General features: G+C 42.1%; 1 protein-coding gene across 1 annotated transcript in view; it reads right to left on the bottom strand.

The window, feature by feature from the left end:
- Positions 1-17,107, bottom strand: part of MCUB (mitochondrial calcium uniporter dominant negative subunit beta) — a 103,518-nt gene extending 86,411 nt beyond the window's left edge. Inside the window, exon 1 of the mRNA XM_043870893.1 lies at positions 16,403-17,107. Within this exon, the coding sequence (XP_043726828.1) occupies positions 16,403-16,936 (534 nt within the window). The 5' untranslated portion in view covers positions 16,937-17,107. The remainder of the gene's footprint in view (positions 1-16,402) is intronic.
- Between the last annotated feature and the right edge of the window lie 4,779 nt (positions 17,108-21,886).

Consider the following 21,886-nt stretch of genomic DNA (forward strand, 5'->3'; position numbering starts at 1 on the left):
TAGGGGCTGAAGTCAGGCAGGTTGATTCCTCCAGTTCCATTCTTCTTTCTCAAGATTACTTTGGCTATTCAAGGTTTTTTGTATTTCCATACAAACTGTGAAATTCTTTGGTCTAGTTCTGTGAAAAATACCGTTGGTAGCTTGATAGGGATTGCATTGAATCTATAGATTGCTTTGGGTAGAATAGCCATTTTGACAATATTGATTCTTCCAATCCATGAACACTGTATGTTTCTCCATCTGTTTGTGTCCTCTTTGATTTCTTTCATCAGTGTTTTATAGTTTTCTATGTATAGGTCTTTTGTTTCTTTAGGTAGATATACTCCTAAGTATTTTATTCTTTTTGTTGCAATGGTGAATGGTATTGTTTCCTTAATTTCTCTTTCTGTTTTTTCATTGTTAGTATATAGGAATGCAAAGGATTTCTGTGTGGTAATTTTATATCCTGCAACTTTACTATATTCATTGATTAGCTCTAGTAATTTTCTGGAAGAGTCTTTAGGGTTTTCTATGTAGAGGATCATGTCATCTGCAAACAGCGAGAATTTCACTTCTTCTTTCCCTATCTGGATTCCTTTTACTTCTTTTTCTGCTCTGACTGCTGTGGCCAAAACTTCCAACACTATGTTGAATAGTAGTGGTAAGAGTGGGCACCCTTGTCTTGTTCCTGATTTCAGGGGAAATGCTTTCAATTTTTCACCATTGAGGATAATGTTTGCTGTGGGTTTGTCATATATAGCTTTTATTATGTTGAGGTATGTTCCTTCTATTCCTGCTTTCTGGAGAGTTTTAATCATAAATGAGTGTTGAATTTTGTCAAAGGCTTTCTCTGCATCTATTGAGATAATCATATGGTTTTTATCTTTCAATTTGTTAATGTGGTGTATTACATTGATTGATTTGCGGATATTAAAGAATCCTTGCATTCCTGGGATAAAGCCCACTTGGTCATGGTGTATGATTTTTTTAATATGCTGTTGGATTCTGTTTGCTAGAATTTTGTTAAGGATTTTTGATCTATGTTCATCAGTGATATTGGCCTGTAGTTTTCTTTTTCTGTGGCATCTTTGTCTGGTTTTGGAATTAGGGTGATGGTGGCCTCATAGAATGAGTTTGGAAGTTTACCTTCTTCTGCAATTTTCTGGAAGAGTTTGAGTAAGATAGGTGTTAGCTCTTCTCTAAATTTTTGGTAGAATTCAGCTGTGAAGCCATCAGGTCCTGGGCTTTTGTTTGCTGGAAGATTTCTGATTACAGTTTTGATTTCCTTGCTTGTGATGGGTCTGTTGAGATCTTCTATTTCTTCCTGGTTCAGTTTTGGAAAGTTATACTTTTCTAAGAATTTGTCCATTTCATCCAAGTTGTCCATTTTATTGGCATAGAGCTGCTGGTAGTAGTCTCTTATGATCCTTTGTATTTCAGTGTTGTCTGTTGTGATCTCTCCATTTTCATTTCTAATTTTGTTAATTTGGTTCTTCTCTCTTTGTTTCTTAATGAGTCTTGCTAATGGTTTGTCAATTTTGTTTATTTTTTCAAAAAACCAGCTTTTAGCTTTGTTGATTTTTGCTATGGTCTCCTTAGTTTCTTTTGCATTTATTTCTGCCCTGATTTTTAAGATTTCTTTCCTTCTGCTAACTCTGGGGTTCTTCATTTCTTCCTTCTCTAATTGCTTTAGGTGTAGAGTTAGGTTATTTATTTGGCTTTTTTCTTGTTTCTTGATGTAAGCCTGTAATGCTATGAACCTTCCCCTTAGCACTGCTTTTACAGTGTCCCATAGGTTTTGGGTTGTTGTGTTTTCATTTTCATTCATTTCTATGCATATTTTGATTTCTTTTTTGATTTCTTCTATGATTTGTTGGTTATTCAGAAGCATGTTATTTAGCCTCCATATGTTTGAATTTTTAACAATTTTTTTTTCCTGTAATTGAGATCTAATCTTACTGCACTGTGGTCAGAAAAGATGACTGGAATGATTTAAATTTCTTTGAATTTTCCAAGACCAGATTTATGGCCCAGGATGTGATCTATTCTGGAGAAGGTTCCGTGTGCACTTGAGAAAAAGGTGAAGTTGATTGTTTTGGGGTGAAATGTCCTATAGTTATCAATTAGGTCTAGCTGGTCCATTGTGTCATTTAAGGTTTGTGTTTCCTTGTTAATTTTCTGTTTAGTTGATCTATCCATAGTTGTGAGTGGGGTATTAAAGTCTCCCACTATTATTGTGTTACTATTAATTTCCTCTTTCATACTCGTTAGCATTTGCCGTACATATTGTGGTGCTCCTATGTTGGGTGCATATATATTTATAATTGTTATATCCTCTTCTTGGATTGATCCTTTGATCATTATGTAGTGTCCTTCTTTGTCTTTCACATCCTTTATTTGAAAGTCTATTTTATCTGATATGAGTATTGCGACTCCTGCTTTCTTTTGGTCTCCGTTTGCATGGAATATTTTTTTCCAGCCCTTCACTTTTAGTCTGTATGTGTCTCTTGTTTTGAGGTGGATCTCTTGTAGACAGCATATATAGGGGTCTTGTTTTTGTATCCATTCAGCCAATCTTTGTCTTTTGGTTGGGGCATTCAACCCATTTACATTTAAGGTAATTATTGATAGGTGTGGTCCCGTTGCCATTTACTTTGTTGTTTTGGGTTCACGTTTATACAACCTTTCTGTGTTTCCTGTCTAGAGAAGATCCTTTAGCATTTGTTGAAGAGCTGGTTTGGTGGTGCTGAATTCTGTCAGCTTTTGCTTGTCTGTAAAGCTTTTGAATTCTCCTTCATATCTGAATGAGATCCTTGCTGGGTACAGTAATCTAGGTTGTAGGTTATTCTCTTTCATTACTTTCAGTACGTCCTGCCATTCCCTTCTGGCCTGGAGGGTTTCTATTGATAGATCAGCTGTTATCCTTATGGGAATCCCTTTGTGTGTTATTTGTTGTTTCTCCCTTGCAGCTTTTAGCATTTGTTCTTTGTGTTTGATCTTTGTTAATTTGATTAATATGTGTCTTGGGGTGTTTCGCCTTGGGTTTATCCTGTTTGGGACTCTCTGGGTTTCTTGGACTTGGGTGGCTATTTCCTTCCCCATTTTAGGGAAGTTTTCAGCTATTATCTCCTCGAGTATTTTCTCATGGCCTTTCTTTTTGTCTTCTTCTTCTGGGACTCCTATGATTCGAATGTTGGGGCGTTTCACATTGTCCCAGAGGTCCCTGAGGTTGTCTTCATTTCTTTTGATTCTTTTTTCTTTTTTCCTCTCTGCTTTATTTATTTCCACCATTTTATCTTCTACCTCACTTATCCTATCTTCTGTCTCCGTTATTCTCCTCTTGGTTCCCTCCAGAGTGTTTTTGATCTCATTTATTGCATTATTCATTTTTAATTGACTTTTTTATTTCTTCTAGGTCTTTATTAAACATTTCTTGCATCTTTTTGATCTTTGTCTCCAGGCTATTTATCTGTAACTCCATTTTGTTTTCAAGATTTTGGATCATTTTTATTATCATTATTCTAAATTCTTTTTCAGTTAAGATTCCCTACCTCCTCCTCTTTTGTTTGACTTGGTGGGCATTTTTCATGTTCCTTTACCTGTTGGGTATTTTTCTGCCTTTTCATCTTGTTTAGATTGCTGTGTCTGGAGTGGGCTCTCTGTATTCTGGAGGTCTGTGATTCCTTTTTATTGTGGAGGTTTTACCCAGTGGGTGGGGTTGGACGATTGGCTTGTCAAGGTTTCCTGGTTAGGGAAGCTTGCATCGGTGTTCTGGTGCGTGGAACTTGATTCCTTCTCTCTGGAGTGCAATGGAGTGCCCAGTAATGAGTTTTGAGATGTGTCTATGTGTTAGGTGTGACCTTGGGCAGCCTGTATGTTGGCATTCAGGGCTATGTTCCTGCGTTGCTAGAGAATTTGCGTGGTATGTCTTGCTCTTAACACTTATTGGCTCTTGGGTGGTGGTTGGTTTCAGTGTAGGTATGGAGGCTTTTGGACGGTCTCTTATTACTTAAAGTTCCATGTAGTCTGGAGTTTTCTGGTGTTCTCAGGTTTGGGGCTTAAGTCTCCTGCCTCTGGATTTTAGTTTTATTCTTCCAGTAGTCTCAAGACTTCTCCTACTGTACAGCACTGATAATAAAACTTCTAGGTTCATGCGAAAGATTCTCCCCCGTGAGGGACACCCAGAGAGGTTCACAGAGTTACATGAAGAAGAGGAGAGGGAGGAGGGAAATAGAGATGAGCAGGAGGAGAAAAACGGGGACTCAAGAGGAGAGAGGCAGATCTACACGGTTGTCTGTTCCCAGAGTGTTCTCCGTAGCCCAGACACCCACAAAGATTCACAGAATTGGATTAGGAAGAGAAGGGTAAAGGAGGAAATAGAGGTGTTCTGAGGTAGAAAACGGAGAGTCAAGATTGGGAGAGAATAATCAACACACTCCTGAATAAAAATGGGAACTGCATATTGGATTCTTAAATGTCCACAATTTATATCATATACTGAAAAACAAAGATTAAAAATCTAGAGTAGAGGTTAGACTCTTAAAAATACTATATTAAAAACAAAAACCAAAACACACACACACACAAAAATTTTAGAAATATATATGAAGTTCAGCTTAAAAATAGGGCTTCTCTTTGTTTTTTGTTTTTTTTGTAAGGTTATAGTGCAATGAAACTGAAAATTAAGGAGTAGTAGAGGGGTAATAGAGGACTTTAAAAGGAAATAAGAGAAAAAGAAAAATAAAAAATAGGAGAGAAAAAGGAAAAAAAAACACAAGAAAAAAAATTTTTTTCCTAATAAAAAAAATCGTAAAAATCTATGAAAATGAAAGTTAAGGAGTAATGGGGAAGTAATAGGGAATTTTAAAAGAAAATAAAAGACAAAAAAGAAAAAAGAAAAAAAATTTTTTTTTCTTTTACTTAAAAAAAAAAAGTAAAAATACATCTAGGAATTTCTCTGGAGCTGTTGCGGTCAGTGTGGGTTTGGTTCAGTTTCAGATAGCTCCTCGTTCCAGCTTACACTTCTCGATCTCTACAGGCCCCTTCCGGTGTAGTCGGTGTTACCTACAGGGATTTTAATCTGTTGCACCAGTCCCTTCTGAAGCGGTTCCCTTTGTTTATTTGGCTTCTGTTTGCCGGTCTCTTCAATGCCTAATTTCCACCCTGACACAGGCGCGCGGAGGGTGTCTCTTATTCAGGTAGCTAGGTCCGTCGCGCTGCAGGGAGGGGCTGGCGCTGCTTTCCCCGTCTATGCTGCTCAGGCTCCCGGCTGCTCTATATGGAGCGTGCCCTGCGCTGCGCACAGTTCCAGCCCTCGGGTGTTCCACAAAAGCGCGGAACACAAAGCTGCGCCTGCTTTTTGTGCCTTCCCCGTCCGAGCGGCTTAGGCAGCCAGGAGCTTGACGGGTGTACCCTCCCCGCATGCGGCGCACCTTCTCCCCTCCGCAATCCCAGCCCCAGTCCCCGCCCGTGCCAGTCGGGTGCCTGCGCCCTGTGTCTCGCCTCGACCCTCCCGGCGGATGTCGACCATCCAGAATCTCAGGAGGTCTTTGATTAGAAACTGGAGGACTGTTTGCAGTGTGGTAGGGGACGCGGTCCTTGGGGCCGAGCCTGCCCCTTTCCCCTCCCCCCTGCCTCCAGCCTCCGGCAGGGCTGGGCCAGTCCGCAGCCTGCGAGCTCTTCTCTAGACTTGCTCGGTCCCTTTGTTCTGCGAATTGGCCAGCAGTGTGTTCAGGCCAGTTAATTTTCTCTCTCTCTTTTGCTGTCCCACAGTTTAAGTTGGTAACTCACACAAGCTCCCTCCGATTGTCCTCAGGGCACTCAGGCCCGGTCCTTACCCTAAGCAATGCCGCCCGCTCCGCTCCGTTCTGCCCCCACTTGCTGGTGGCTGATGCGGGCGTCTGGGGTACTTTTCTGCTGGGAGTTGCTTTTAGGCACGTAATCTGTGGGTTTTATTTGTTGTTCCTCTGCCAGTCAGGTTGCCCTCCGAGATTCAAAAACTTCCCCCAGACCCGCCAGTGCGAGAGTTTCCTGGTGTTTGGAAACTTCCTCTATTCTCCCTTCCCGGGATGGATCTCCATCCTTAGCTCTTTTGTCTCTTTTTTTATCTTTTATATTTTGTCCTACCTCCTTTCGAAGACAATGGGTTGCTTTTCTGGGCGCCTGATGACCTCAGCTAGCGATCAGAAGTTGTTTTGTGAAGTTTGCTCTGTGTTCAGTTATTCTTTTGATGAATTTGTAGGAGAGAAAATGGTCTCCCCGTCCTATTCCTCCGCCATCTTGGCTCCTCCCCTCCATATACTGTTTTTCAACTTCAGGTTTCAACCACTGGTAACGATGCTTTGGGCATTTGTAGTACTGCTTTCTGACAGCCTCCAACAGCATCAGCCTCACAATGTCTTGGGCTCATCTCCCCATTTTTCTTGCTCTTCTGCTTTAATCTCATCATTCACAGACTTCCAGCTGGGCTGCTCTTCCACCGGACAAGATAAGGCACAAACTAAGCTGTTGTAAGGAAGAGACCGAAAAGCACATGGAGCTCCAGAAATGACTCCTTTTCTGGTAGGTAGGCAGTTGAGGGTAAGAGGACATTAATGCCACCCAGGGGTCCAGCTTCCTTCTATCTAGTTGCTCCACCATCATCTAGAGGGTTATATGCCCCCACAGGGTCCAGCTGGCCCATCCCTTTCACATCTACATTCCAGCCCATGGGAGGGAGAAAACAAAGAAGACAGAACAGAAATCAGTTTCCTACTTAAGGATGTGAACCAGAAATTACACATTTATGCCATGTGGGCTATCCAGAATTTAGTCATGTGCTAGCTGCAAAGAAGGCTGAAGAACAGAGCACCTCGGAATGGTCTAATACACTACAGTCAGAGTGCCAAGACTAGTGATGCCAGAGAAACAGGCTAGGAAATAGGAGGATTTCACCTGTTTTTCCCAACATCATCCATCCCCAATCTAATTTTTTAGTGCAGTGTTCCCCAAATTGTGTCCTATAGACCACTCTTCTGGGAGAAGCTATTAGGAATGCTGTGGAGTGACAGAAGTCTGTGATCAACCTCCTTCCCACTCTCAGATCATCCTGCTGCCCGACAGCAAAGGTGTGCAGCCAAGGAACACATCTAACTTGGCAGGGCTGAGCCCAGAATTCTTCAGACTTAAAAGAACAGGCAATCTGTTTTTTCTGTATCATCTATTAACACCCTAGGAATCAATGTCCAACTACAGGGTGTCAGTTTGTGATACAGAGTTTAATTTAATAAACATAATTTCTACAAGGTTTTAACATGGCATCTAAAACTCTAATCCAAGTCAAATCAAGAACCATACTTCACAGAGAAAGCTTCCTGCCACCTGATCAGAGGGCCTACTAGACCCCCCGTTCCGCTCAGAGTCCAACTCACTGTGCTTATACCCTTTCTTCCTACTCTAGATGTGTCTGCTAGCCTCTTCCTCACCCCTACTCTCAGAGCTTAGTTGAAATCTTACCTCTTTTCATCTCCAATTTCTATTGCTGTTTCTTCTCTGAATTCTTCCAGTATTTACTGTCTCTGATATTTGACTCTCATGAGCCAAATGGTGAATAAACATGTATCTCTTTTATGTATAGGTACATTGTCTTGCATGTAATCTTTAAGGATCTTTTCTGCAAGCTTTCAGACCTAGCATGAACCATCACAACTCCCATTTTATAATGGATTTTAAGAGGTTTATCACTCTAAATTATTGACCTTTTAATGATTAAGTTTTTAGTGCCGATGTGCTCAGTCGTGGCTGACTCTTTGCGACCCCATGGACTGTAGCCCTCCAGCGTCCTCTGTCTATGGAATTTTCCAGGCAAGAATACTTAAGTGGGCTGCTATTTCCTTCTCCAAAATTTTTAGTACCAACACTAATAATTTTGGGCAATCACAAAACAGCACGTCACAAAACAAAAACCAATATGATCTAATGTGCTAGGAATTCCATTTATGAACATCCTCATGAGAGAAAAGCGCTGCCTTCCCCATATGTAAGGAATCACCCAAAATCACCACCATGCTTACAGAACAGCCAAGAAAACACACGCCAGGCTGTCCTGACAAAATTTATGTTTCATTAAATCATGTTGACTTAAGTCCTTTAAAACACCTGACGTGAAAGCATATCTGAAACAAAACAATGAACCAAAATCTACTTGAATACCACAGCTTTAATATAAATATGATATATGAAGATTATTTTGATTAATCTTAAAACAATCTTCAACATTCAAGGCTCAAATCACAAGAGGTAGGTAAGAACACTTTAGGTGTCTCCCTGGCTGGAGTCAGTGGGGAAGAGGAAATTGAGAAGGTCAGGTGTGAAGAGAATCCACCATGAAGGTAACCTATATAATATTTAGTTCTTTATCATTCAGCCCTTCATTCCTCTACCCAATAAGCATTTATTATGTACCTACTGTGACAGGGCAGAAGCTAGAGACAAGGAGAAACAGTTCTGATCACAAAGGGCTGAAAGAATCCAAATGGGAAAATCATATGAACCCAACTAATGCTAATACAGGTTAGAGTGAAGCCTTTTCATACTGTTCATGGCATTCTCAAGGCAAGAACACTGAAGTGATTTGCCATTCCCTTCTCCAGTACTGCAGGTACCGTGGGAGTGAAAAGGAAGTGTAATTAATTCTGCTGGCAGAGACCTACAGAGACTGCATAAAGACTGGGGCAGGGTGGGTGGGTACTGGAACTCAGCCATGGAGGATGAGACTTCAAAAGGTGAAAGGGAGAGTGATTGGGGCAACATTGCCAGTGGAACGTCATAAAGGCCACCAGGGACAAGCCCCAAGAAGAGGTATGAGTCGCTGTGGCTGATGTGGGCCTCGCAGAGCATGCAGTAGAAAGTGAGCCTGGAGGGATGAAAACACATGATTTCTGGGTCAACTGTAGCTTATGTACAAAGCTTGCTTACCTTGGTTTCACTAACAACAAACCCACAAAACCACATTTGCAAGGTCAAAATAAACCATACATTCTCCTGAAAAAATGAAAACTGCTACATGGTACATTCTCTGAAACATTCCCAAAGCAGAGTTACAGAAATGAACTTACAGACTATAAAATGTCACAACAAATATCCTCTAGCAAGGGCTTAGACAGCCAGCACTATGCTGTTCTGTTTGCACACATTTTCTAAAACAAAATTTCAGGTTTATGGTCACATTACTGTCAGTCTCTCTAATAAAAATGCACACTTGTATTTCAGCTACATTACTGGCTGAAAAAGCAGTTTTTCATCAACAGCTTTTAAAAATCCCCTCTTCAAATATCCCATTCATCCACTAGTGTTCAAGCTGGATTTCAAAAAGGCAGAGGAATCCGAGATCAAATTGCCAACATCCATTGGATCATCGAAAAAGCAAGAGAGTTCCAGAAAAACATCTACTTCTGCTTTGTTTACTATGCCAAAGCCCTTGTGGATCACAGCAAACTGTGGAAAATTCTTAAATGGATGAGAATACTAGACCACCTTACTTGCCTCCTGAGAAATCTGTATGCAGGTCAGGAAGCAACAGTTAGAACTGGACATGGAACAACATACTGGTTCCAAATCGGGAAAGGAGTATGTCAAGGCTGTATATTGTCACCCTGCTTATTTAACTTATATGCAGACTACATCATGAGAAATGCTGGGCTGGATGAAGCACAAGCTGGAATCAAGACTGCTGGGAAAAATATCAATAACCTTAGATATGCAGATGATTGCAGATTTTCTGCAGATTCCCTTATGGCAGAAAGTGAAGAAGAACTAAAGAACCTCTTGAGGAGAGTGAAAAACTTGGCTTAAAGCTCAACATTCAGAAAACTAAGATCATGGCATCTGGTCCCATCACTTCATGGCAAACAGATGGGGAAACAATGGAAACAGCAGCTGTCTTTATTTTTTGGGGCTCCAAAATCACTGCAGATGGTGACTGCAGCCATGAAATTAAAAGATGCTTGCTCCTTGGAAGAAAAGTTATGACCAACCTAGACAGCATATTAAAAAGCAGAGACATTACTTTGCCAACAAAGGTCCATCTAGTCAAAGCTATGGTTTTTCCAGTAGTCATGTATGGATGCGAGAGTTGGACTATAAAGAAAGCTGAGCACTGAAGAATTGATGCTTTTGAACTGCGGTGTTGGAGAAGACTCTTGAGAGTCCCTTGGATAGCAAGGAGATCCAACCAGTCCATCCTAAAGAAAATCAGTCCTGAATATTCACTGGATGGATTGATACTGAAGCTGAAACAGCAATACTTTGGCCACCATTGGAAATGACTCTGATGCTAGGAAAGATTGAAGGCAGGAGGAGAAGGGAACAACAGAGGATGAGATGGTTGGCTGGCATCACCGACTCAATGGACATGAAACTGAGTAAACCCCAGGAGCTGGTGATGGACAGGGAAGCCTGGAGTGCTGCGGTCCATGGGGTCGCAAAGAGTCGGACATGACTAAGCAACTGAACTGAGCTACTAGTGAAACTCATACCAAAACAAAATACTTGACACAAAGAGACAGCCACACATGAACACACACACACACACACACACACACACACACACACAAGTAAACACACAGAAAAGTAACAAGGGTTTGTCAAGAAAATTTACAACTTCTTCTTTCCTCCAATCAGGCTCAGGGCATTTATTTTTACTGTCATACGTAAGAGCTTTAAGATAAGTGAATTCATCCTTCAGTCTCAGAAATGTAATTTAAGCAGCACATTCAGTATAAAAACACTCCTACAACAACAAAACAATTGAGAGTTCCCAGTGGAGTTAAATATACTAGGATTACCACCTGTGTCCAAAGCAGTTTTATAAACCAAAACATCTTACTCAATCAGGTAATAAGAACCTCGGGTAGAAGCCAGACTCACCGTGTGACCCTTGTCAATCTTGAAGACTTTTTCCGCCCCTAAGTTTGCCCCAATAAAACTGTGCATCTGTCAGTTTCTCGATAAGAGGTTCAGTGTTTCACAGCACTTCCTGATTCTGTGCACAGGCTGCAGCAATTTCAACTCTTGCTCCATTCCTTGCCTCTCTTTTCAATGTTCCTTATTTCTGCCCTCAAATCTATTCAGAGAAGTCTTTTCAATGGACTCTGTTGACAGTGCAAGTTTCACACATCACTTCTCATCAGCATCGAGCTGATGAATCCTAGATCAAGCTCTGATTGTCCCCCAAAAAGCTGCTGAACAAATGCCTGGACTGCATGCTTTCTGTTCCTGTAAACTAAGGTAAAAACGATGTAAAACCAAATAGCATCATTTATGAGTTAAATAGGAAACTCAGCATAAAGAGTTGACCCAAACTTTATTTTTTACCCAGGTGAGACTAGTGGAGGTAAGAAGGAGCTAGGAAGATTTAGGACAGGTATGGGTAGTAAGAAGCAAAAAGGTGAGACGAGAGTCAACAACCTCAGTACCATTGCCTTTAAGAGACAATCACACTTGTCAATTACAGTTCAAAACAAAAAAGAGCTCCGTGGCATCAAAAGTCGACTCTTGAGGCATCTCAGTACAATACAATCAGTATGTGTGCACTTGCTATGGGTGAAGCACCCAGGAGACTGCACAGCAGACTGATTTGCCACGCTTCTGTCATAAACTGTGCTGTGCCTAGTCGCTCAGTCGTGTCTGACTCTTTGCGACCCTTTGGACTGTAGCCCACCAGGCTTCTCTGTCCATGGGATTTCGCAGGCAAGAATACTGGAGTGCATTGCCATTTTCTCCCCCAGGGGAATCTTCCCATCCTAGGGGTTGAACCTGTGGGATCAAATCCAGGGATTGTCCATGTCTCCTGCAATGTAGGTGGATTCTTCACCCGCTGAGCCGTGGGGGAAGCCTTTGAACATATTTGTTCAAACACCAAAGAGCTGATTTTTTAAATTTAATAAAGCCTTCTTTATGTACCACTTTTCCCCATTAAAAGATAATTACAGAAAAATGGGTGAAGATATGAATGGAGGGAAAAATGAAGGCAGAGATGATGAAACCTCTCTGAGTATAGTAAATGAGTATGGTAAATAGATAAAAAGCATATCATAAGATCTTTCACATTTGTTAGAAGGTGGGTTGAAAATCTGACTCAAGGCTTTCTGGCAGCCAGAGCATAGAGTGAACACCCCTGGCTGTATACTCCACTGTCTGCATAATAAACCCCAAATCAACTCGGGGGAAACCCAATTCTAAGACTAAAACTAGACAGTAGTATCTTCCACAGGTCCTTGTAAAAGGCACCTCTTAACTGACCACCACATTTTATAGTACTGTTTCTTAAAAGGTATGCCAGTGAAGAAAGTTCAGTAAAACATTTGGGTGGTGGATCCCACACCATGCAGTCTAAACACATAGCTCAGAAAAAAAGAGCTGGCATTTGTTTTAAAAACCAGGAAAATTAATACTGTGGTAAGTTAAATGGGATCAAAAATCAGATACTTCTCAGATACAGCTAAGATAATGCTATTTTATTATTAACATCTATTGGCTTATAGCCTGTAGGTTAGGCCAAGACGTCTATTATATAATGGCTTTAGGATTCTAAAGCTAGATTCTCTTGAAAATCAACATTTCACAGATTAAATCACTAGCAATGACAGAATTAAGTATTAGAATACAACAAATCATAATTTCTAATACTACTATGTCATGCTCACCCCATGTCAAATAAATTCCAGTTTCTTTTTAAAGGGGAAAACAGTTATTAAAATCATTAGTTAAAACTGCCACTTTACTGACTGCCTAAGATCATAAAAGAGGATTTTCAACCACTAAGACATTCTGACACAGACAATATTTTATTCAACAGTGTATTTACAACCAGTGGGAAAAATAATAAAATGGCAATTTTAGAGATGAAAAAGGCTTTTGAGACCACTTAGACAAATCTTGTTTTGAAAAGGGAGTAAAACAGGCTCAAGTAGGATGAATGACTTGGCTAAGTTCAGGAGCTAAGTGGTGGCAGGGCCGGGTTGACCGTCAAACGTTCCATTTGCCTAACACCAACGAAATTAGCTGCTCATTTTTATTCTATGAAGTAAATACATTTCGTTTACAGCTACTGATCAACCAACATCTAGCCTCTGGTTTTTTACTGCAGTTTCATAGGTTCCACATTCAACAAATATTGAGTATTTATCTGTCAAGCTACAAAATGATTTTCCAACTTAGATCGTGCTATAAAACAGAATCCTGTTAACTTGAAATAAACAGTAAAATAAAAATAAAATAATAAAACCCAGCACTAATACCTAAGCACTGGGAAAGTAGTAATGTTTAACATTTAATAGACAAAATGGTCTAGAATTACTTTGAGACCAAAGCATCCATGTCGTCTCTACAGTGTAAGTACAATCATAGGGAGACAGCTCTGAAATCAGGATTATAGACTATAACTTGCCAATTACAAACACATGACAGAGAATCATAGGAAAGTATCAAACAAAAATGACACATCTATTAAAGATGAAAACAACTTCTAAATTGACATTTGGTGGTGGCATTAAAGGCTTCCCTGGTGCCTCAGATGGTAAAGAATCTGCCTGCAATACAGCAGACCAGGGTTTGATCCCTGGATGGGAAGATTCCCTGGAGAAGGGAATGGCTACCCACTCCAGTATTCTTGCCTTGAGAATTCCATGGACAGAGGAGCCTAGTGGGCTACAATCCATGGGGTCTACAAAGAGTTGGACACAACTGACTTGAAACATGTTTATGCTTTGTTTCTAGGGGTTAGGGGGGAAAAGAAAAGCACAGGCAATACTTAACTTCTCTGCAAAGTACACTTGAATTTTTAAAAATTTTTAACTTATGTAGCTTATGTAGAGACCCACATACAGTGCCAGTGGCTTGAAATCACCTCAGGGAGTCTCTTCAGCTAAGTAACAGAAGACCCAAATTAAGGAAGGCTGGAGCTTTCTGTTTAGTGATTAATTCATTAGGCATCATGATCACTCGAAGCTGTGTCCTCGAAAACAGAAAGGCCAGCAGGAGCTGTGGACTGCCCCACCAACCACTCAGCAACAGCGCAGGAGACAAGCAGAGATGTGGGACCCCCCCCCCCACTGCCCCCCACCCCCGAAAATGACTGTGGACGCTAAGCCATGCCGTAGCCAAAGGCAACACCACGTGCTCTGGTTCTCTTATGCCTCAGCCTAAATGTGTCCTTTAAAAAGCAATTCAGTTATACTAAACATACCCATGTTGATAAACTTTCTTTCTACCCTCAAAATACTGGCAATTACTCACCTACCATGTGAAACATATAAACTGTCTATTTTTCAAAATCACCAAATGTTCCTGTAAGGCACATTCATACTTTCAGAAAAGGCCAAATATAATTGGGAATGCTTACTTGAGATGTTATTAACGACAAGTCCTTGCAAGCTAGGATTTTATGAGCTGTCAGGTCACATACATCACTTTTTTTCCCCTGCTGCTTTCAGAGGCTCTAGGGATCTGAATGTTTACAACAAAATATAAAGAGAAATAATACTTGTCTTTAGTCACAGCACTTTTCATATCAAATGGGGCAATCACAAAACAGTGAGATCTTAGAATGAAAGATGTCCTTCACAATCAGTTAATTTGATTTACAGAAAATGATTTAGCAGCCTTAACTAAAACTCTGAGGCAGTCAGGATATTTGTCAATTTCTTTATGGAACAATTTCAAACAGCATATAAAGAAGCACATTCAAAACGTCTCTTTATTCTTTGGGGGTCTTCAATTAGACAAGTAAAACGATGCAAGCATTTCCATTTCTAAAGTTCAGCAAATCGACTTAACAGCACAGTGAAGACTTAAAAATCTGCAAATTAGTAACAGTCAAACATAAGGCTTCTTCAGATGATTACATAGAGGCAACGTGATAACCAGAGTTCTCCTATAATTAAGCCAAGTAAGCCCCAGGGTAACATTTTCGACCTCTTTAAAAGAGCACCCAATTCCTGCTGGGGCATGCAATGGCACTCCTTGGATAGCATCAGGTGGGAAACATGGAGAAAAGAGCTTAGAGTTGACAATCTGAGAAAGAGCAGAGAGTCTGAGGACCCATAAACATTCTACTCAAAATGTTAAATAGATTTAACAGAAAACTGACTCAGTCATTTAAATTTAAATGGTATATAGAGAAGGGGGGGCAGTCCTTGTATTGGGTTGTTTACTGTTTGGTATATTTTGACTGTAAAGTACAACATTTAGACTAAGACACAAATTTCACAAAATGAAAAAAAAAGCCTCTCTCCAATTAAGTCTACCATTTCACGTCTTAAGAAGCTTGCCACCCCCCCCCCCCAAAAAAAGAAGTTTGCCCCTTTCCTAGTTATAAGGAACAAAATGTCCTTCCTCATTCTCTTTCAAACTTTCAGGGAAGGCATTTAAAAACGCATTTAAAGATTTTTTTCCATCATCCCAAGCTCTGAGAGACTTGGAGAGGAAAAGAAAAAAGAAAAAAATGAACAGGAAGTGAAAGTGACAAGAAAATGGTAACGACCTCACTTGCCGCTTTTCTTTTACTGAGCACAACGCAAGGGGAAAAAACCCATCTTTTTCTCGTTAACAATCTGAAACTGATTTATGAGGTGGGGAAGGAACTCGAACTCAAACCACGCGCTCCCCAACCGCACACACCTGGAAGGCTCGATTTAAAAAGTCTGTCTTTCCTCATCAGGCTCTGAGTTAGGGCACCTGAGCTCCTGTCCGGCTCCGCCGCAACCCCAGTTACTACCTGCTCTGTCCCCCCGTCTTCCTTGCCTCTTTGAGGGCACATCCTTTCCCCCTCCTCCTCCGAGCGACGGTTGCACACAGACCACATACAAGCGTGTCAGGCCATTTGTTACTCACCAGCACACACTCATGATTCACCCGTCTCTCGAGTCTCGGAACAAAACGCGAGTTTTTCTTCCCTCTTCGAAAGGGAGGTGCTGGCGGTTTCCAGGACGGGCATTTGGCTTTCCCACCACAGCGCTCACTCGGGGCAGCACTCCAGCCGCCCTACCGTTTCCTTAGCGCCCTTCGGCACCGCTGATCGGGACGCCAGCAGAACGGCTCTGAAAACTTATTCCAGACAGCGGTCTGGACGCGGACACACTGCCTCCCGGGGTATTTGTGCCGCCCCCACGCCGCAGCCTCACGGCCCCTGCACCCCAACTTCACCGAGGTCATGCGCCGGCGCACGTCCCCGCCGCCCGGGCTTTCCCTTCCCCGGCTCCGGGGGTGACTCCGATTGTGGACACCCGGCCCGCGGCCGCAGCCCGGGCGACCACTTGCCGGCTCGAAGCCGGGCGGACGGGCCAGCAAAACGCAGGGCATGTCCCTCCGCTGGGCTTTCGCGCCCGCCGAAGTTGCCCCACGCAAAGTTTTCCGGTCGCCTCCCTCGCCCCGGGCTCGGGCTTACCTGGGGCATCGGCGGCCGCGGAGGCGCCCAGCCTTGGGTTCCGGGGGTCCGCAGCAGCCGCGCGCGCCAGGGCCAGGGGCCCCTCCGGAGCATCATCCCGCCGGGCGCGGCGCTCCCGCTCCAGTCAACCGGCCATCGTCGGCGCCTTGCCGCGGGGAGCCGGCGTTCTCCGTGGGCGCAGCCTCGCCGGGCCCCCGCCTCCTGGCGCCGCGCGGCGCGGGGAGGGCTGACGGGAGGGTGTGTCCGTCTCCCCTCGGCTCGTCTTCGCGCGCACCCCGGCGCGAGGCTGTTTTCTCTCCTCCGACCAAAATTTGAACAGCGGGTGAGCGTGGGAGGGCGGGGTGGAAATAAAGCGCCAGGGAGCCGCCCTCCGCATCTCGGGTTTCGAGGGGCAGCGCGGATGCCGCGCCGGCCTCCTTGCCGCGGAAGCCCTTTCTGGAATGAAGGCGGCCGGCCCCCGTGTACCTTGCCGGCTGATTTCAAAACTCGCGAGTAAATCTGGGTCCTCGGTGCCCTAGGGGCCGTCTGCTCCATTCCAGCCCGCCGGGCGGGGAGGCATGGGGCGAGCGGAGAAGAGCCACGGCCATCTGGGAGAGACGGGGGCTCTCTGGAAGTTTCCCTCCTGGACTGAGCAGAGAGGAGGGAGAGAGCAGGTCCACCGAGCCGCCACCTCTCAGCTGGCTTTAAGGCGTTGGGCTGTGGTCGTCCCAGGCCCCAGAGGTGTTTGTGGTTCACTAAAATGGTGACCCACCCAGAGCTCTTTGGGACAGTCTTTCCCACAGCCGAAGTGGCTTCTTCTTTGAAGCACGGGATTAACTGAAGGAGGTGAAAGTTCTTAGTCTTCCCAGTGATTGGGAGATCTCAGTGTTTGACTTGGAGACATTTTGTTTGTAAAAACCACAAACCATCTAAAAGAAGCCTAGCCCAACTTTCACATAGCCTCCTTACCACGGAGTTGCTAGACAAAACACAGGATACCCAGTTAAATATGATTCTCAGATAAACAACATAGTTTTTTTTTTTAGTATAGTGAAATTCGCTCAGTGGTGTCCAACTCTTTGCGACCCTCATGGACTATACAGTCCACGGAATCCTCCAGGCCAGTATACTGGAGTGGATAGCCTTTCCCTTCTCCAGGGGCTCTTCCCAACCCAAGGATCGAACGCAGGTTTCCGCCTTTGCAGGCGGATTCTTTACCTACTGAGCCACAGGGAAGCCCAGGAATACTGGAGTGGGTAGTCTATCCCTTCCCCAGCGGATCTTCCCGACCCAGGAATCAAATCCGGGTTTCCTGCATTGCAGGAGGATTCTTTACAAATTGAGCTATCAGGGAAGCCCTTTTTTAGTATAAGTATGGCCCAAATATTGCATGGGTCACACATTCTTTTTTTCTAGAATATTTGGAACATACTTATACTAAATTATTTATTACTTATCTGTAATTCAGATTTAACTGGGCATGCCCCATTTTTATTTGCCAAATCTGCAAGAGGCTTGAGTTAATGAATTAGTTCACAAACAATGCAACAAGTGGCAAATCTCAACTGATGACTATCTCCTTTCTTTACTGAAAAAAAAAAAATGTAAGTTTCTATGATAGCAAAAACTGTGTCACCGCTTAAGCCTTATTTATATGTGTTAATGAGCATCTGCGTTTCAAAATACCATTGCTCTTCACTGAGAGTGACACATTAAACAATAAGTCCGCATGGGAAGTAATTTACTTTACCTGAGTCCTAGAAGGAAATTTGCTAGTATTTGCTAGTACTCCCAATGAGAGATTTAGTTTGTCTACTGTGAATGATGTTGCAATAAACGAGCAAGTGCAGATATGTTTTTGAGACACTTATTTCATTTCTTTTGGATATTTATCTAGTAATGGGATTGCTGGATCTGTGGTAATTCTATTTTCATTTTTTGAGGAAACTCATACTGATTTCCATAATGGCTGTGCCAATTTACATTCCCACCAGCAGTATACAAGGGTTCCCTTTTCTCCAGTAGCCTAGATATAGAAACAATTCAAGGGGTCCAAGGGATGACCGGACAAAGAAAATTATATATAGATGACATACATATATTCATAATGGGATATTAGTCACCCATAAAATAGAAGGAAATCCTGCCATATGGACAGTATAGATAAATGGAGAGAACATTGTGCTAAATGAGATGTCAAAGAAAGACAAATACTATATGATCTCACTAATATATGGAACCTAAAAAAGTTAAATCCACAGAACCAGAGTAGAACAGTAGTTTCCAGGGACTGTAAGATGGGGAAAATGGGGAGATGTTGGTCAAAAATTACTTTCAGTTATAATATGAATAAGTTCTGATGATCTAATGTACAGTGCGGTGACTATAGTTAGTAGTACTTGAAATTTGCTAAGAATAGTTCTTAACTGGACTAACCACACCAAAAAAAAAGTAACTTTATGAGGTGATGAATGTGTTAATCAATTTGATTGTGGTTATCATTCACAATGTATACAGATATCAAACCATCACTTTGTTCAAGTTAAATATATACACTTTTTATTTGTCAGTTAATTATACCTCAGTAGAGCTGGGGATGGGGAGGAACAAAAAAAGAAGAATTTTATTTGGAGGGAAATGGAGAAGAGGAGAAAATGTTCATTTTGAGCACAGACTCTGCTGCTATATCACTGTAATACTCTTTTTTTTCTACAGGATTTTTGGGGCTACATCCCTTCAGTTGCCTTTTTATGGGACAACAATTTTGTAATATTTTCTCTGGAGAAAATAGAAAAGATAATTGTCTTCCCTTTAGCACGTTAATTTGTTTTTACATATCATTAATAGTTTAGAAAAGTCTTTAAGCGTTACAATTCACTATTGGTAATGTCATGAAAATTCTTATTATTGTTCATCAATTTGGAAAAGTTTCAGTCAAGTGTTTTTCATACCTGAGCTGTAACAGTTGGAGGTATAGTTCACAGACTAGCTTCTGAGTCCATTGATTCCAAGCATCATTTCTTTTTTACTAGCCACATACAATGGTCATTTGGCACTGCAGGGAACATTCACAATTCAATGCAATCTCTGGCCCTGCACTTTTGTCACAACAGTAGGGGAAAGTATTCTTGGAAGCCATTCCTACAAGGGTATGGTTAATGATATTTAATAGTATTTGGAAAGGATGATGAGCCACATACAATTATCCCCCTAAACCCAAACTAAATGTATTTCCAACTCAGGTTTTGTTGGATGGCCATGGCCACTCAGCCCCCTGACTCAAGGGAACATACGACAGAAGGGTGATTGGGTAGGAGAGCGACAGTGGTCTTAACTGTTTCCAGTTAAAATATCTTACAAATATTAAGAAACATATCACCAAGCGAATGCATCACTAGGGCTTGCCCCCCACGGGGGGACTTGGGAAGGGCTTATACAAGTGAGGACCCCTGAAGTTTAAGCTAAATCAAGTTTGCTGACACCCTAGTCCTCAAAAGGGGGTCCCCTGGTGGCTCAGTGGTAAAGAAATCCACCTGCAATTCAGGAGACACAAGAGAGGTGGGTTTAATCCCTGGGTTGAGAAGATCCGCTGGAGAGAGCAATGGCTACCCACTCCAGTGTTCTTGCCTGGAGAATCCCATGGACAGAGGAGCTTGGCGGGCTGCAGTCCATGAGGTCACAAAGAGTTGGACACGACTGAGCGACTAACTTTTAAGTCCTCAAAACATGCTATTACTCCAAACCATTCCATAGCACTTAGCACCTGCGTAGTTTGTAGAACTTGTCACACTATTTAGTTATGCTCATATCTGGCTCTCCAGCTAGATTACAAACGCAGGGGCAGGTGCTGCGTCAGAGTGCCTAGCACAAGACCTGCTTTAAATTAGACACTCAATCAGCCAGGAACAGATGAAACTGCTAAAGTGCAGGAAGATAAATTGCAATAACTTAAGACAGATGCCATGGAGGGAAGGTTTGGGTGCTATGGATAACAATATTCAGAGAAGGAAGTGCCCTGCAAGTGCTGGAGGGTGAGGACTAGAGACCTCAGAACTAACGATGGGTAAGACAGGTACAGGAAGGACCTTTAAAGCCACCAAGGTGATTCTATTTGTCTAAGATGTCCGGAAAGGGAAAATTCATGGAGATGGAAAGTAGATTAGTAGTTGCCTGGAGCTGAAGGTATAATTGGGAGTGAGGCAAATAAATGAGCATGAGGAATATTTTTGGGGTGCTGGAAATGACCTAAGTTGGATTGTGGTTATCGTTGTGTAAGCCTTTAAATTTGCTAATAATCATCTGTACACTTTTGAGTGAAATTTATGATATGTAAATGATAGCAATAAAGCTGTTTAAGGTTTGTTTGTTTTTTTTTTTTCTGAAAAAGGCAAACTAAGATTCAATGCGAAGAGGTTGTAAAGTGTCAGTAATGTTAATGAACTAGCTATGAGTAATTATTCGGTCTCACCAAGATTCCCGCACATGGTGGTGAATTGTGTTGTGCCCACGACCCACTGTGAGGATAGAGCAGCCCAGGAGCCTGTCTATCTGCATTGTCCAGAGCTCTCACTTTGCTGGCTCCCCAAGTTACTAGTTACTGTGTGGCCAGTAAAAAGAAGCAACATGCAAAATGAATGCCCAGACACCAGCCTGTGGAATATTCTTTGAATATTACAGCTCACATATGAAAAACACTTTAAGAATTGACATGAAATTATCAGTGCTGAGTTATAAAGTTCAGAGACACTTTTCTAAACGAAAATGATGTAAGACAAAACAGCATGCTAGAGAAGTTGCTCTTTTCTAATTCTCTCTATAGAAAATATTACAAAATTATTGCCCTAGGAAAAGGCAATTATAGGAAACATAGACAAAAAACTGTCATGGAAAAAGAGGGTATTACAGTGATGTAAGTAGCAACTAATTTTTAAAAATTTATTGTGGCAGGAGTTGTGCTTTTAAAAAGTTTGTTATATATCACTGATTTTCTCACTCTTAAGTATTCATTTAGGTCATACCTGAATAGTCTAGTGGTTACCCCTATTTTCTTCAATTTAAGTCTGAATTTGGCAATAAGGAGTTCATGATCTGAGCCACAGTCAGCTCCTGGTCTTGTTTTTGCTGACTGTATAGAGCTTCTCTATCTTTGGCTGCAAAGAATATAATCAATCTGATTTCAGTGTCGACCATCTGGTGATGTCCATGTGTAGAGTCTTCTCTTGTGTTGTTGGAAGAGGGTGTTTGCTATGACCATTGTGTTCTCTTGGCAAAACTCTATTAGCCTTTGCCCTGCTTCATTCCATACTCCAAGGCCAAATTTGCCAGTTACTGCAGGTGTTTCTTGACTTCCTATTTTTGTATTCCAGTCCCCTATAGTGAAAAGGACATTTTTTTGGGTGCTAAGTCTGAAAGGTCTTATAGGTCTTCATAGAACTGTTCAACTTCAGCTTCTTCAGCATTACTGGTTGGGGCATAGGCTTTGATTACTGTGATACTGAATGGTTT

This window comes from Cervus elaphus, chromosome 17 (assembly GCF_910594005.1).
Source record: "Cervus elaphus chromosome 17, mCerEla1.1, whole genome shotgun sequence".
Taxonomy (NCBI): domain Eukaryota; kingdom Metazoa; phylum Chordata; class Mammalia; order Artiodactyla; family Cervidae; genus Cervus; species Cervus elaphus.